This window comes from Cyprinus carpio, unplaced genomic scaffold (genome assembly GCF_018340385.1).
Source record: "Cyprinus carpio isolate SPL01 unplaced genomic scaffold, ASM1834038v1 S000000972, whole genome shotgun sequence".
NCBI lineage: Eukaryota > Metazoa > Chordata > Actinopteri > Cypriniformes > Cyprinidae > Cyprinus > Cyprinus carpio.
The window spans coordinates 848,008-865,949 of NW_024873695.1; the positions used below are offsets into that span (position 1 = coordinate 848,008).

The window sequence follows — 17,942 nt, forward strand, 5'->3', positions numbered from 1 at the left end:
CCCCTTAAACCTAACCCTAAATTATGATTTATTGAGCATATACATTTTACGTGCACGTCCGTTCTCTGGGATCGAACCCATGATAGCATGATTGCATATCAAGGTATAACGCAATAATCTACCAACTGAGCTACATGAAATGCAAATCACAGTGCAAATAAAAGAGTACAAAACATTAATATGAAAACGACCTTTTGCCGATAGGGCGTAATTGTAGTATATGCTCTGATGGGTCGTATTTCAGGGATTTGGACAAATGACCTATACGAGCGTATTAGTTGGAGAACAGGTAATCACAGACAATTCTTGAGATTCGCCTTCATGGGAGAGGCTTATCAATTCACAGTCCTTCCCTTCGGCTGTCCCTGGCTTCCCGCACTTTTACGAAGTGTGTAACAGCCTTGGCCTCTTGGAAAGACTCCCGCTGGATGGAACAGGCCGTGGGCATGAGAATGGCTTACAGGAGAAAAGTTGTCACAACAGATGCCTCCAACAGAGGTTGGGGGGCGCTGAGCGAGGGCTGACCGACTTTCGGCAATTGCTTAAAGGCGGAAAAAAGGCTTCACATCAACTGCTTGGAAATGCTAGCAGTGTATCGAGCCTGTCACTTCTTCCTACCAGCCCTGAAAGGACACCATGTGCTAATCCGCTTGGACAACATGTCTGTGGTGTCTTACATAAATCATCTGGGAGGCCTCTCCTCGAAGCACTCTTCATTCTGGTAGAGAGGCTTTTTGAATGAGCTTAACTCAACCTGCACACGCTAAAGGCAGTGCATAAACCAGGCATATTGAACCAGGGAGCTGACATGTTATCACGGAGCAATGTCCCCTAAGAGGAGTGGATGCTCCATCAGTAGATGGTTCAGACAATCTGAGAGATCTTCAGCAAGGCTGAGGTAGACCTCTTTGCCTTAGAAGACAACTGTCTTTGCACAATGTATTATTATTCGAAGGTCAGTGATGCACTGGCCCACGATTGGCCCAACCTCCTCCTTTACACATTTCAGCCGATCGCCGTGATACCACAAGTAATCAGGCTAATCTAGGAACAGGAACACAGGGTCCTTTTGGTGGCCCCCCTCTGGAAAAAAACAACTTTGGTTGTCAGAGCTAACACGGCTGCTGGTAGCATCCCCTGGCCCATTCCTTTGAGATGGCATCTAATCTCTCTCAAGTGAACGGGACAATATGGCCCCCTTGACACAAACTGTGGGCCCACTCGACGGGTGCCTACAACCCTACCAGAGCAAGTTTTAAACACTATTTCAGAAGCTAGAGCTCCATCTACAAGACACCTCTATACCCTTAAGTGGTCTGTTTTCTCCACTTGGTGCTTAAACTGTGGTGAAGACCTGTTTACCTCCAGTGGTTTTGTCATTTCTACAAGAGTTGCTGGATAAGGGATGCTCCCCATCCATGCTCAGAGTGTATATAGCAGCCTCACATGTCCCTATAGTGGGCCAATCAGTGGCCAGGAACAACTCGGTTGTCCGTGTCTTGAGAGGGGCCAGGAGACTGAATCCGCCTTGCCCCCTCACTATCCCTACATGGGATTTGCCTACTGTGCTGAGGGCCCTGAAGGGCCCTCCTTTCGAGCTGCTACATTCTACGAACCTAAGGTCACTGATGCTGAAGACTGCACTGCTTCTAGCACTAGCATCTGTAAAGCGAATAGGAGACCTGCAGGCACTTTCGGTTAACCCTACCTGCCTGGAATTCGGGCCCAACGATTCCAAAGTCGTCCTGAAACCAAGGCACGGTTATACACCCAAGGTGCTCTCCACTCCATTCAGAGCACAGGTCATTACGTTTTCTGCACTTCCTTTCTCTGAAAGGGATCGAGAATTATCCTTACTCTGCCCCGTCAGAGCTCTAAGATTTTACATCAAGCATTCCACCCCCTTTAGAAGGTCAGAACAGCTCTTTGTTAACTTCGGTAACCGCACCAAAGGGCATCCGGTCACGAGGCAAAGACTCTCTAGGTGGATAGTAGATGCTATCATGCTAGCGTACTCTTCCTTGGGCCTACAGTGCCCCATTGGAGTACGGGCCCATTCGACTCGAGGTGTCACCTCGTCTTGAGCGTGGTATAGTGGTGTGTCCATTGCGGAAATTTGTGAGGTGGCTGGCTGGGCCTCACCATCCACATTTGCTAGGTTTCACAGCCTTGAAATAACTTAGTTGCAAGCCAGGGTCCTTTCTGCTTAAGGGAGACACTCGTTGCATTATGCAATCAGTTCTAACAGAGAGTCTTAGACCATTACATGCTCAAGCTCTTGAGTTAGTTTACTTGTCGGTTCTCGATCCTGGGGTGCCAAGGTTGTACGAGTACTTTGGAACAATTACCCAGGCCGGGGATGACCTCGGTGAGTTCAGCCTGCTCTAGCCTTGGAGTTCATTGTTAGCTTCCCTATGGGCATTCTTGCTTTATGGAGGTTATAATATGCAGTCATTCCTCCACCATAGCACGGTGTGATTGTACTGTGTTCACCATAAGCGTCTTTAGCAAGACGCAGTACAGGTGAAGTATCGACAGGGAAACTCAGTGAGTTTTGACATAGACGTATCAGTAGCCCCACTGGGGTTGTCTCTGCTTACACCAGCTCCAGCAGTTTCTGGGACATCTAACAGTAGAAAGTAAGAAAAAAGTGATAAAATGGGGGCCATCTCCTCTAAGCCGACAGAAGACGGGTTTTATGCATTATCCTGACCCTGGTGACCTCTCGTGGAGCATTCTGGGTCAGTGTCACAGAGATAAATGGGAAGACTGGAAGATTTTTCTGTCAGATTGATCTTTTTTCACTCTGAGGAGGGGAAGGGAGGTGTGATGATGATGAAAATGGAGGGAAGAGGATAAGACAGATGCTCAACGCCAAAGCGTCTGTTACATCAGAAGCACAACATTATTAGGAGCTTTTAAGGCAAAAGTTCACCCCCAAATTGAAATTCTGTCATTTACTGGCCCTTATGTTGTTCCAAACCCTAATGATTTCTTATCTCTGTGGTGTTCAAAAAGAGAAGTTGAGCAGAATGTCTGTGCTGCTCTTTTCCATAAAATGCAGGGTAAGTTTTAGAAGAGGTCTCCAAAATCCCTCAACTTGTGCTCAAACTTAACAACATATCGAAGTCTGCGATAATAAAGAAAAAAAAAGAAAAAAAAGAGAGATCTCAAAAAGCTTTCTCATCAAACATACAGGAAGGTTTCTTGTAGCATCTTAGATATGTTGCCACAGTTGCTCTGGATTGAGTCTGTCTCAGTTTGTTCTGTTTCTTCTTGTAATCTCAGACGGACTGGATGATGATTAGATCAGATCTCTGTGGAACACTGGTTGTTGTCAGAGTCCTTATGTATACAAAAATCTCACTGGAGTATTACAATTAATGGCAAAAGGAATGTTTGGAAAAGTAAACTTATTTCCTACTGACACACTACAGCTTAATATATAAATAACTGGCTTAAAAACCTTTTTTTCTTCTTCTTTTTTTGGTGAAAATACTAATGGCCTAAGACTTTTGCACAGTACTGTATATGTATATATCTATGTGTGTGTGTGTGTGTGTGTGTGTGTGTGTGTTATATATATATGTTCCACCAGAATTTACTGTGCAGTAATTGCTCTAGGAAATCCTAAACAGTCCTGCCATTTATGAGTTTGATTGGCAGGTGGGGTATAATCATATTTTCTGCCTTGATAGTGACAGTTCTGGTGACGCGCACACACACACACACACACACACACACACACACACACACACACACACACACACACACACACACAGTGCCTCCCATGGGAATGAAGCTTCCATTGAGGCTGTCCAACAGTGCTGAAAAAACACAAGGGCTGCAGTGAGCTCTGAAGACAAGAGCTCTAGTGTCACACACACACTCCATCTATCACAGGTCATATATTAGCATCAATGACCATTCTGATAACTAATGAAAAGTGTCCTTCAAATGACCTCCCACCATACACACACTTTTATCCATCTCACTCCTGTGGTTTCTGATAATGAGTGTCATTTATTTCTCAGTGGCATTTTGCTTTCCTGCATTCAGATCGTGCAGTGCAGCTCTGCTCTGCTGTCTGTGATGCCACCTAGCCAGAATAAAATGGTCTCATCTCAAACCTGGAAATGGTGTGAAGAAGAGAGAGAGAGAGAGAGAGAGAGAGAGAGAGAGAGAGAGAGAGAGAGAGATGAACCCAATATTTTGGTGGAAATTTAGAGACTTAATTATAAAGCTTGACTAAAGACATTAAGACATCTGCATGAAAAGGACATTGTGATCATCTTTTCTTTCCTATTTTGATGTATATTTCAGTGAAAGGGCTTCTTGAAAAATAAAAAAAATAGGTAAGGACTGGAATTTGTCTATCAGTAAGGAACTGTATCGTTGGATTTTTGTAGTTTGCTGCAACCACATGCAAGTGACAGGTTAGGGATGAATTATTTCCCAGCCATAAGAATCAAGCATGTAGAATTAGGTAGGGAGGCTATTGTCCCTAGCAATAATTTTGATCAAACAATTAAATACAGTATATGTACAGTATATGTTTTTATACTATATTACCTAAGACGTTAAAGTAAACATGTTAGAAAACTGTGCACTTTTAAGGATGCACATTTAATACATGGGCAGAGTAAGAGAGTAAGGAAGTTGCTCACCGGACGAGAAGCGCAGCGTCTAGGACAACTCACAGGTATTGCACCCAGTTCAAGATAGCAGTCCAAAACAGTTAATATAAAAGTTCACTTCACAAATTAACAAAGTTGTGTTGATGAGTTTGAAGTGAGGTGTTTGACAAAACAGAGCAAACGGAAAGAGAGAAAGTGCAAACTATATTATTATAGCTCTCTATATAAAGCATACAGACTTAAATTCAAGCCACCGAAAGACAAACGTTGTGTTGCAAGATGCACAATACACAATTTTCCAGCATAGGATGAAGTCATTATGTAAATTAAACATAATTTGGGGCAAATATATGTGAGTGGCACTCTGTGGTGTGGCAGGATTTGGAACAGTGTCCTGAGTCATCGCAGACATCTTTAACTTCATGTTGTTAAACTGAAAGCAGAAAGCAAACCGCTAGTTTGAAATATCTACAAAATAGAAAACAACACTGAAATAAGAGCGTGCGATTTATCTGGAAGTCAGATGTGCATGAAAGTTGTGTTTGTTACTACAGCAACAGTAGAGTTTTATTTCAGAATCTGAATAATTTGATTAATATTAAAATAAAATAATGCGTGAAAATGATCCGTGACACTGTCAAGGCCCGGAAGAGGATGAAAGACATCGTCTAAATAGTCCATCTGCCATCAGTGGTTCAATCTGAATTTTATGAAGCGACGAGAATACTTTTTGTATGCAAAGAAAATTAAAATAACTATATTCAACAATTCATCTCCTCTGCGTCACTGTAGCGCCATTTTGGAACGTAGTATCCACTGAACGCAAACTGCGTACTAACCACTGCATACCATGAACAACCCACACATCATCACTATATGGCCCCCAGCAGACAGTAATAGTAGTATTAGCGTTTGGGGCCATCCACAGTTGTTTTCTTCATTTCACTGTACTATTTTTTCATTGTTTTTCCTATGTAAACACAAACTAGGTGGACGTGTTTGACTGTTGCCTACGCATCTTGTGTCTTTTGCAGTGCTTCGCTCATGACACAGCATTAAAGGTAGTCACAATTAACGCATCTCATGTGCATTTTTACTCCATTCCACTGTCCGTCTCTCACATTTTCAATGCAAAAATGCACTCTGTGTGAATTCTTTTCACATAAACACATTCACATGTCTCTCACACAACTGCTACTTTTTACACCATGAGCCCCACAATCTGTGTAAAATATCAACTTAAAAAAAAAAATGGGTGTTAGGATGAAGGCATCTGTTCTGACAGATGTGAGACTGGCTCATCAGCCTCAGAGATTCAAACGTATTCTTTGATGCTGTTGATTTTATTCTAAGATCTCAGAGTGTTCTTGCTAGTGCGTTGGGCTTTCGCTCTGATCTGAGAGCAGTTGGGATATAGAGGTTTCAGAAGTATTGTTTCCCAGTCTGTCATCAACTACTGGGATTCTTCAACTGATATGCCCTCAACTCAGAAAGTCAGAGTTCAAAAGAAATCCAAGTTTTCTACTGGTACTTTGACTCCATTCATGTGCGCTCATATCGTAAATACAATCATTCTGACATGATTTTGAAAGTGGCTTATAAAATTTCCAGATTATCCTGGCCAAGAACCACCCACACAGACAGGTAGACTGGCATATAAAAAGACACGGCAGTAAAGCTATTTACGTATGTGACTTTTGATGGGGAGTAAACATTTTGATATGACAATTCTAGACTAATAAAGGTGGTAGGACATTCAAATAATGGGGCAGCAGTCTCCATGAACAGATGTATAGAATATACCACACAAATTAGTATAAAATGTGCGCAAACGTCCATTCACTCCATTGAAAGAAAAAAAAAAATCTGAATACACTCTTTGGACTTGAGTATATCTGGTTTATTTTAAACTAACTTTGAAAGTAAACTTTGAAAATCTTTCAAACACTTGACGCTTCTAACTTGGCAAACTTTGGCAAATCCAGTGACTCAGTGGCGTAGGTTTCATTTGAACATAACTCCATCTCTGTGACTCAGAGATCTCATTTTTAACCATTGGAGGTATCAAATGTTGCAGGTATAAACTGATGTGTTTTTGCCAAATATGGAATGCCAGAAATAAGTTGGAACAGATTTGTTTAAAATTCTAACAGAACTGCAATTACATTAGTCCATTTATGTCTGTTGGGCATATGTATTAATTTTATAAACCTTGCATCTGTTTACTATATTATCCTTTTAATGAACATTAAAGGGATTATGTGATAAGGATTCAACTCTACAGTATGTAGACCAGATCAAGTAAAAAACAGGTTGGAACAGACATGTTGATTGACAAACATTCAATAATTTTGCTTTTTTTTTTTGGATCATTCCAGTCCAATTTAACCCATGTGCACATTATCCCAGAGAGCTCAAGTAAAGAGTCAACTCAGATTGTTCCAGAAATCCCACATTTGCCCACCGAACTGAGGCCTACTCTTCCTTTTTTTCTTTGTAACATGTGGCTTATCCTTGAGTTTGACTGCATGAACCTAGACACAATGCAGCTTGTGATATTATCTCCTCTCACTTCCTGTGTCTCTCTCGTGCTGTCATTCTCTAATCCTTCTCCAACGGATTATTAATTAAACATGCAAGACTCTAGAGCTTTAGTTGACATCCTTTGGTTTACAGGCGAAAAGACGAGCAGATTGGTGTCAGAGTGGGTTAAGAAGCTTGATTCTTTGCATCTGTCTCACTCTCCGCCTGTTGAATGGGAGTGAGACAGCTAGTGAGAGAAAGCAAAAAATATATTGCTCTTATGCTAACCTTAATCTGTGTCCCCAATTAAACAGTGATAGACCATGACTTCCATTGTCCCGGGATCCGGCGCTGACAATAGAGATTTGCCTAGTGTGATTAGGATACCACGTGGATCTGTCTCTGTTCCCAAATCTCTCTTCCAAATGATTGGCGGCCTTAATTAAGAAGTGGCTTTGTCCTTTTTTTCTTGCTATGCATGAATGAGGGAGTAATGGACAACGGAGAGAGAGCAAGAGATCGAGAGAATGCAGATTTCGGTTCCAAAACATAACCCACTTTCCGCCTCGGCATGTAATAATGGGTTGTCTGGGGAATGAAACAATAAAAGAGTGCGTGATGTGGGAGGGTACGAAGAAGGGTTATTTCAGATGGGAATGCTGAAGATTTATCCGGAACAAAAAGGCTGAACGTCGAAGTCCATTCTAGGTTCGCCCCCACTGCCATCACATCATCTCCGCAGCAACCAGGCCTGCCAGTCCCATGGGGAAGATGTTATTACTGAACAAAACCTTTGTTTTCGCACTTGTTAATGACCTCTGTGGTATAAAAATAGTGCCAAAAAGCATCTGAAGTGGGAGGATTTCTCAAAATTCCATTTTCATTCTCCTTTCTTTGCCGCAATGATCCCAGTGCCTCTTCTTCCTGTTTCTATACTCTTCTGAACACTGAAAACCGGGACTATATCATCACAACACGTCCTCCAAACTACTCAAGGTCACATACAATTGACAGAGTGCTTCCAGTCATAACACAAATGCTCCAAAAACATTCCTCAAGCATTTGCACCTCATCAGCAGTTAAGAAGCAAGTTCAGCCTTATGTGAAATCAATCCAGCCTTCTCTTTAAATAAGACAATCCCTTTGGATTCACCTTGGCTTCCAACATCACTTGGTAAGAGTAACAGTAAAGTATCTCGGAAAAGGTCAATTATTCCTCTACAGTAGTCAAAAGAAACTGCAAAGAAATACAGTTAACTGAATAGCTGTGTGGCTTGGTGAAGAGAGGTGTGCTATTATTTTATTAATAATTGTGACTTTTTTTCTCAGAATTGTTTGATGTAATTCTTGCATCTGCAAATTGTAAAGTCAGAATTGCATGATATAAAGTCACAATTGTGACTTTATTTCTCAGAATTGCGACATTATTTCTTCAAATTGCAAACTTAAATCACTCAGTTCTGACTATATAATTCGCAACTGCAAGTTTATATCTCACAATACTGAAAAAAAAGTCAGAACTGTGAGACAAAAAGTCTCAATTATCTTTTTAAACACATTCAAAGTTTGCCTTGACATGCTTTCCTTTTTTCAGGTATCATTACTTTATTGTAATCCAATACATCATTATAAACACTATAATCATACATTGGGAAGCCATTCTTTGATGCTTACGTAGCTCTGAAGTGATTATTTTGATTGAACGAGGTCATATCTGACATTGCTATTGCCCTAGTTTCCACTCATAGTGTCTCCAGTCCATAAAACAACATCTGTGACACACTGGACTATCCTCAACAAAAAGCCCCAGACATGAAGAGGAGGGGTGTGAGGTCACAGGGTCATGGAAGGAGGGGTTGAGTCTATGATCTTCTCAATGTCCCATGTGTATAGACCTTATGTAGCTCTGCCCCTTTTCAGCATTGCACTTGTTTTGTCTTCTGACTTCCATTTGTATCTCCACAGCATGAAGGAATCTGTGGAAGAATCTGTGCCTGCTAAAAGCTCTGCATGTTTCTGCATTCACAAAAAGTCCAGAATTTACCAAATTCTCCACATTTTCTGTTCCTTATGTGTTCATTAATTAAATATTTTGGTTCATTCGATTATGCTTTCAGCTGCCAATTAGAGTGTAGTACTCTAAGCTCTATTTTACTTCAATGTTGAAATCCATTTTGCTTCATATCAGCACAGAAAGTGTGCAGATTCCATCCGGATCTGGTCTCTACATGCCCTTGAATAGTGGTGGTGCCCACTTCACTGTCCGCTGGAGGGGTTGCCAGTGGGGAAAAAGAAACAGCTGTTATCCCAGGTGTTACAGTATGCTGACACACTTGACAAAGTCACCTTCCCCTCTGACTTCATGTCAAGGTGCAGACGGGTGAATAAATAATACCAACTCTTCACATGATAGGTATCCATACTAGATAAAAGTGCAAAACTGTCTGCTGCATGTTCACACGTCTGTTTTCTCTACAATGAAAGGAGTGATGATGATACACCTTTGAGCTTCAAAAAGCTTTTATTTATATTTTATTTTTAAGTGAGTGATGATGATAAACCTTTGAGCTTCAAAGTGAGTATGAAGAATAAAGTAGCTGAAATAAAATAAGTTTAAGAGTTAAACTGGTAAAAACATTTTTAACCTTTGCATTGTGACAGGTTTGATAACAATGACATAACTGGCTCTCACATTGTGCAAGTACACACGTCACAGTGAGTAAATGATGGCAGAATTAAAATTTTTGGGGGAGAACGGCTTCCTTTATTTTGGTTAGACAATTGTTTTGGACAGCTGTGCGGTAAAGCAGTGCTTGCCAAACTAGGAAGAATCATCAGCATCTCTGAAGGACATGAGAAGGTGAGTTTCATGTTTTTTTTCCAGTGTGTGTGTGTGTGTGTGTGTGTGTGTGTTTTAGGGATGTGTGTAAGGGGGCACTGCAGGCGCCAGTGTCTTCTGCAGTTTGGGAGTCTCACAGTCTTGTACTCTCATACTTTCCATGTTCCACGGGTAGCAGCTGGGAGTTCAGCCAATTTGCCAGCAAGATTAGAGAGATTATATAGTTGTGTGTGTGTGTGTGTGTTGTGTGTGTTGTGTGTGTGTGGTGTGTGTGTGTGTGTGTGTGTGTGTGTGTGTGTGTGTGTGTGTGTGTGTGTTTGAGGGTTTTTGGTTCAGCATGTTGTGTCACAAACTGTAAGCAACTGAAGTATTTATTTTTACATGCTTGCCCAAGCAAAACTCACTGCCACAATGCTAGGGTGTTGCTATAGTTTATAAGGTTTTTAGTATACTAGTGTAGTTCTCAATGGTGGCCGAGGCGTTGCTAGGTGTTTGTTCTGAGTGGTTGCTAGGGTCCTGCTCTGTGGTTTTTAAGGTATTTTGAGTACTACAGCATATTGCTACAATATGAGGTTTGTTAGGGAACTGATAAGCAGTTTGCTAAGTTTTTAGCAAGTTGTTATATGGTTGTTATGGGTGTTCTGGGTGGTTGTCAGGGAATGTTATGAGGTTGCTAAGGTGTTTTTTATTGTTTGTTGCTAGTGGCTCTTAGGGTGGTGGTTTGCAAGTAGTTGTGAAGGTGTTTTGAGTAGTTATAAGCATATGCGATCCTAGGGTGTTCTGGGCGGTTGGTACAGTAGGTCACTGCTATGAACTTGCTAAGGTATTTTGAGTTGTAAAGCACATTGCTACAGTATGTGGTTGCTAGGACACTGTTTGTAGAGTTGCTATAGTGTTTTGAGTGTTTTAGCATATTGTTATGTGGTTTGCCAGGTCATGTTATACAGTCGCTAAAGTATTTCTGAGTGTTTGTAGTATGTCACCAAGTGGGTTTTAGGGTGTTGTTAGTGATTGTGAGTGTTTTGGTAGATATTTTGAGAATTTATGAGCACATTGCTGTGTTGCTATAGCACTGCTATGCAGTTGCTAATGTGTTTGTGAGTGGTGAGCACATTGCGTACCATAATTTTGGTTGCTAGGGTGTTTTCTGGGGTGGTCTGCCGTTGCTCTGACTAGCCAGTTGTTTAAAATGTATTGAGTGTTAGGTGTATTATGGTGTTTGCAGGATAGCTGCTAAGAAATTTTGAGTGATTATGAGTCATGTTTGGTATGGTGTTTTCGGATTCTTTGTCTGTGCCATAGGCTTTGTTATCTGAAGACGAAGAGTGTTTTGAGAACTTTTTTGTTTAATGGACTTTTGCTACAGTAATAAAATTGGTATGTTGTAGAACTGCTAAGCATGTTTTTGAGTGTTTTAGCGCCATGTTGCTATGCTGTCTGGTGAGGTCCTTTTAAAATTTTACTATGTGGGTTTTATGGTTGTTTTCAGGGTGTTATTGGTGGTTGCAAGTTGTTGCTTAGGAATTTTGAGTGGTTATGAACATGTTGCTATGTGGTTGGTGAGGGTGTTATGGGTGGTTGCTAGGGCACTGCTATGCAGTTGTTAACGGTATATTGGTGTTTCAGCACAGTGCATGGTGGTTTGTTGAGGTGTCTAAGGTGGGTTGCCTAGGCACTGTATATAGTTGGCTAAGGTCTTTTTAATTGGTTTCCTAGGTGTTTACTTATCAGCAGCAGTCAAGTCCAGTAATCCATTTTTCAGGTGTACCTTTAAGGTTTGTTGTGTGTTGTTTGTTTCAGTGGCAAGCAAAAATCACAAGGTCTGAAGTAAAAAACCTTGTTCGAAACAGCGACATGAAATTTGCATTTATCATTCATGTCCAACTGCAAACGAAGCTGGACACAGTTAATGAAACTGCAAGTAACTGCAATAATAAGTAAATCACATTACGTTTTTTTTGCAGCTTAGTGTTAATTAACCTATTCTTGGTTCACTAGGGTACGGTCTGTCTTTTATATCTTTTTGTCCCCCTCTATATATATCTCCATGCTTAACATCTATATGCCATATAGATAGAAGATTGTACATTTAAAATGCGGTCCAAAAGCATGGAATAGGTGTTGCACTGGGTGGAGTTTTGTGAACTAGGAATGCGGCGGAGTAAAGGAGTTATTCTGGTGCACCAAGGCTACATTTACTTGTCAGGGGTAAACAGCACCCGCTAGGAAACAACCCTATCGTTTATTCAATGGCTTCTGGGAGCAGCAGATGTATTTCTGCAGAAAGGGGCTTTATGTACTCTCAGAAATATACTTAAAAATGACATTTAAGCATACTACCCACTATTAATCTAAAAAGTCTAAATGGATATGTGCAGGCAGGATACCAGTGCTCGTGAGATCTCTCAAGGCTGTCTTTCATGGTATAGGACAGGAAGGAGACGCGTAGTACACATGTGAAGACGAGAATTTCCGAGAATGTGGAAAAAAACGGTTTATGAAGAGAGAAGACTTCCACATGCCAAACAAACAGATACTGTCCACAGTGTACAATTTACTTGACCATTCCAACAGCACGCGAAACTGGTACCGTATACCGAAAATAACAACTGGAGTCGAGAGACATACAGGCCTCTTGATTACAGTCAATCTTTGGGGTTGTGATCTTTGGATCTTCTACATTTGCTATAAATAGCATAAAAATCAAATATAGTCTTATCATATATATGTATATATATATGTATATCTTTATTTTTTATGAAATATACATTTTAAGTGTTAAAAAAAGAACTGCGTTCAGAATCTGGGATAAAATGTTTTTGTTTTAACAAGCAGAACTATACCGTCTTTTTTGGAATCTATTGTAGGTCACCAGCGATATTATAAAAAATAATACAATTAAACAGCCCTTAGGAAATAGTATTTACTTAAAGAATGATGAAAGTTTCACTTTCAAGAAAAACTCATGAGTTAAGAACCAGAAGTTACTCCTCATAAAGTATAGGGGTATTACATTAATATACTTGATTTAGTTTAATAACCCAATTGAAGTCTAAAACTATTTAAGGGAATACGTCCCCCCCTCCCCTATGCACTTTCTTTTTATTCTTTTCCGGAGAGAGGCTCTAGTACTGCCCCTTCGCTTGTGCTTCATCTTCCGTCTCCGCGTCTTTCGCCCACTGAAGGTGAATTTTTCTCCTTCTTGATCTTATTTACACGCTCTCCGTGCTCATTGTTGATGTAAGAGCACTTCTATCTGCCTCTTACCATGATTGGAATAAAAAATGTCTACCGTTAAGAGCTCCCCCTGTACGGTCTCCCCCCTGTGTTGAACGAAGCCATCTACGTTTTTAGTCTATTATCGGTCCTGTTGGATGACTCGCGTCGCAAAGTCCCTCGTCTCAAGATCCGTTTTTATGGATTTTGACCCTCTTTGTGGACCTCTTTGTCCGTCGGTGTCTTTCTGGCCTTTTACGCACTTCATCTTTTGGCTTTCTGCCTGCTGGAGCCTTATTTTCCATATAGTTCATTCCTACCAGTGCTTCCATCCTTCGGTGCACACAGCCCTGCCGTCGTCCACCCCATTGCCTCACGTCCCCGCAGCTACATTCCCACCCACGTATTCCATCTTAGTCTAAATTGTGACAGCCCCCCTGTAGTGACATACCACACCCCTGTGCGCAACTTCCTGCTTTATCCGCTTCTGACCGACCCTATCCGTGTCCGTGCTCAACGTGAACCGTGGACATGAATACTTGCGGAGCCCCCTGATTTCACAGCGCGTTTCCACCTCCACGCATCGATTATCGCAATCCCTCATGTGACGTGAGCAGGACTCCATCTCCACAGGTCACATTTACTCCTGTCCGCCCGCCCGGTCGACTACTGCTGATCTGTGCTCGCGCAAGAACTGGGGGTTACGGCACCTGTATTTTAGTGACCATCGTTGAGCTGCGCATCCGTTTTGTCCTTCACTCTCTGACTCTAATGTGCTATTAGGTATTGCTTGCACGACACATCCGGTGTCATGCAGAACAGTCAAAGAACCTGGCGAAATATTTTTGCTCCCCCCCGGGATCTTTACAGTACGTTTATGTTACACATCCTGTGCTCGCTCATCCGTGAGCGCGATCGCAGAGCTCCACCTGCCTTGTGTGATTGCTCTCCCAACGCTGTCGCTAGATTCACTTGTCTGAACCCTTCATAGCAATCTGGGCCAACGACGAATGCCGTGTCACACAGTCATTTCAATTATGGTATAGGTTAATGGCAACGGAACAAAACGGCGACTGTGAGCATTATGTCCTAGAGCCTACAGCTTGCAGGCTCCAACGTATACCATTGTGACTCTGCACCGATACCCAATCTAGACCGCTTAGGTAAATGCGAGGGGCGTCCTGGTCCCTCCGGAAGCCGCGATCGCACTTGAACCAGGTTCCCTGAACCCTTACTATTAACTGCAAGCGCCGCAATATTGCTTCGTTTATCTAAAGGTATAGCTTTAACACACCCGGCTATATCCACTGTGGTCCTTGATCCGCTATTATCCACGCCACGATCTGAATGCGATACACAAATCAATTCACCCTCCCGTAAACGCCGTCTCATCCACCGAACGGCACGCAACGTACTCGCACCCGCCTGTTCGTTTCGTGCGCTGTGTCTGATCTCTTTGTTGCTCAGGCGTCTCATGCAGCAAGCACTGTCTATCCCTGTATTACATCTATGTTACGTCTCACCAAAAGCGCCCGTCAAAAACAAAAAAAAAAAATAGCACTATCTTTGCAGTTTATGGCTTATGACTTTTGACTGCAGAATGTCCCCAATCACAATAAATTTTCACAAAATCAGGTAAAAAATATATTTCTCACTCATTACTGAAAACAGTTTTTTATCTTTTTTTAAAGACAAGCCTTCTTTTCTGCTATCCCTTTTCAGTAGAGGGAAAGTTTACGGCGGCATTTTTAACACAAATAAAGCTAAAAAGCTTTCTCTTAAATTTTAAAGACAACAGCATAGGGAGAGAACTTTTTTACTTTTTTGACAAAGAAAAGGGCCCAATTGTTTTTTTTTTCAACTGTAACTGTAAAAAGAATGAAAGAAAAAACAAGTTGTATACATCACAAAGCAAAAATATGTGGTGAGCTTCGGGGGAAGAAGTTATAAAAGGCAGTTCGCCAAAAAAAAAGAAAAAAAATCTTCATGATTTTTTTGCTCAAACCCTTCTGTCTTTCCAGCCCTTTTAAAAGGGGGAAAAATTTTTGAAAAAACCCCCTTTTGATGTTTTCCAAGTCAGCATGAAGGAACAACCCAAAGTTGTTGTTTACAGACAGTCTTCCTCGGGGAATCTCTAAAATCTATTCCATCCCTTTTTAAAAGTAGAACCTGCGGGGCTTCCAGTTTTGATGTAAAAAGAAGGGAACCCCAATGGAAAACCAATGCAAAAAAAAATGTGTTCTGAATATGTGGAAGAAAGTGAGATTTCAGAGTTATAATGGTGTGGAAATTATATTGAATAATTGATTATTTTGAATGACTTAAGACTTATATTGACTACTTTTATGGATTGATTGATTGATATCGATGACAGAATTGCCATTTTTGGGGGTGAGCTTATCCTTTAAAACCTGGCAGTGCCTAGTGAGCAACCCTTCTGTGTCCTTGAACGCATTTCTGAAATGCCCACTCACTTTCATTTGGATTACTGCAGTGAGAGACCCTCTGTAACCTTCCTCGCCCCCAATCGCAGCCACACACACACACACACACACGTGTTGTCAGTGTGTCAGTGAAGTGAACTTGCACTCAGGTCTCATTACCTCCCACACCCCCACTGTGTGTGATGCTGTAATCTGACAGTATGAAGGATGCTTCAAGACACAGGAAAATCGACTTGAACATCGCAAAACATGCAGTAAGCTTCCCGAAATCCGTCAGTTAATAGCCCAACATGTACTCTGACAAAATGAAAACGCCACCAAATAGACAGAACAGAATTATGCAGATAGTAAACGACAAAAACTGCACAGTATGCACTTAAAAAAAATGTAAGGTAAAATGTTGTAACTTCTAAAATCAAATTTGTTTTGTTTTTTTTCAAACACATAATGTCTGAATTGGTACATTAGGTTAAACCAACAGAAATCAAGGTTCAGAACAGTTAATTTAGCCCAGTTAAATTTATATTGGTCTGTATGTTATTTAGTTTATTCATTAACTATGGCCCAAGATGCTGGGATAAGCTCCAGCATCCCCATGATCCTGCATAGGACAAGCCTTTTGAACAATCAATGGATGGACGGATGCGTGGATTTTTGCAGTTTAACATTTTCATACATTTATTTGCTGGGTACAGCATTGAAACCGATGCAGGAGCTCAAAAATCCTTCCTCAAACCAACACGACCTGACAAGCAAAGCCCGAGCAGCTACAGCAATGACATTTGATGACATGAAAGCGAAAGCAAGAGACTTGAAACAAGCAGAAAAATTGAAGTACGGAGGTGATGTACAGGAGTCTGCCAGAAGCCGATCCTCGGGGACATACCTCTTCATATTCCTTTACTCACCGAGTCTTGACTAACATGAAATACTAGATTGGATCTATAACAGACATGAATTCATGAACAGATTTGTCTAACAGTAAAGAGAGGATGAATCTTCTAACAGAGAGTCAAGTTCATACCACAACATGCACAAAACTGTATCAACAAAGAATAGATGGATTTATATTTTATAATCACCATAAATTTCTATTTTTTATTACTTTTTCGATTAGCTGACTAATCAACTTTATTTATAATCTATTTATATTAAATTTATAAATTTAATTTTTTAAAATAGTTACAAATTAATAATTTATTTATTTTTCTTCTTCTTCTTCTTTTTCCATTTTCATGTTGTTCAATGCCTTCTTTCTTTCTTCCCCGGAGTAAACAAAGAAGATGTTAGGCAGAATGTTAGAGGCTGACAGTCTCAGTCACCATTCACTTTCACTGCAAATTTGTATCTATACAATGGAAATGAATAGTGACTGAGTCTCTCAATCTGCCTGAGCATCTCTTTTTGCGTTCCACAGAATAAAGTTTCGGTTCTGGAACAACATGAGGCTGAGTAGCCTACAATTTACATTCTGGATTAACTTTTCCTTTAAACTGGTAAAGCTTTCATTAACCATTTACTGATTTATGGATTAAGCATTTATGAAATATAGCTTCATATACATACTGCCAAGTTGATATTTAAGTTCATTTGAACTTCTAACGCCATCGAAACATTGATTTACCCATACACACATCTGTCATTATTTAACATCAGCCTTCACGTGATTATCTAAACAAGAGAGATTAAGATCCATAATAATAATAATAATAATAATAATAATAATAATAATAATAATTTGTCACATCTGTCATTATTTAACATCAATGTCAATGAAATGTCTATGAAAACTTATTTCAACTTTCCACCTGATTCACGTCGGATCAGAGTACCTTCAGTCTGATTTGTCTCTTCTGTGGTTCCCGGGACAGATTGTGTGTGAGTGGACTGATCTGGACCGTCTGGCTCCGTGTAATCAAAGTCTCTCAAACACTCGTGTCTTACCTGTTGGCCCCTCCAGACTTTCCCCACAGACCCTGGCGAGGAGAAACAGCAGAACAGCACACAGATGCATAGCAGCTTTTAAAGTCCAGTAAACTGCTGTCAGTGAGTGGGGGGAGAGTGTGGAAAATTTCCTTTTTCTGCCCCAATGGGTTTCATCCAGAAACGCCCCGCCAGACCCCAGATCTGCCCGTGACGCCCCGGCAAACTACAAACCCCCCCAAAACTCCAGCGAGCGCTCCCCCAACGAGCAGAGGGGGGGCTATGGCCCCCCGGTGGCTATTCACCAAAAAAACCAAATTTCGCCCAGCTGCTGCAAAAGGATTTTTGGGGCGGGACCAA

General features: G+C 41.0%; 1 protein-coding gene across 1 annotated transcript in view; it reads right to left on the minus strand.

Moving 5' to 3' along the window:
• LOC109073749 (receptor-type tyrosine-protein phosphatase U-like) overlaps positions 1–17,711 on the minus strand; it is a 279,985-nt gene extending 262,274 nt beyond the window's left edge. The window contains exon 1 of the mRNA XM_042753985.1: positions 17,604–17,711. Coding sequence (XP_042609919.1) covers positions 17,604–17,673 — 70 coding nt within the window. The 5' untranslated portion in view covers positions 17,674–17,711. The remainder of the gene's footprint in view (positions 1–17,603) is intronic.
• Positions 17,712–17,942: the final 231 nt, after the last annotated feature.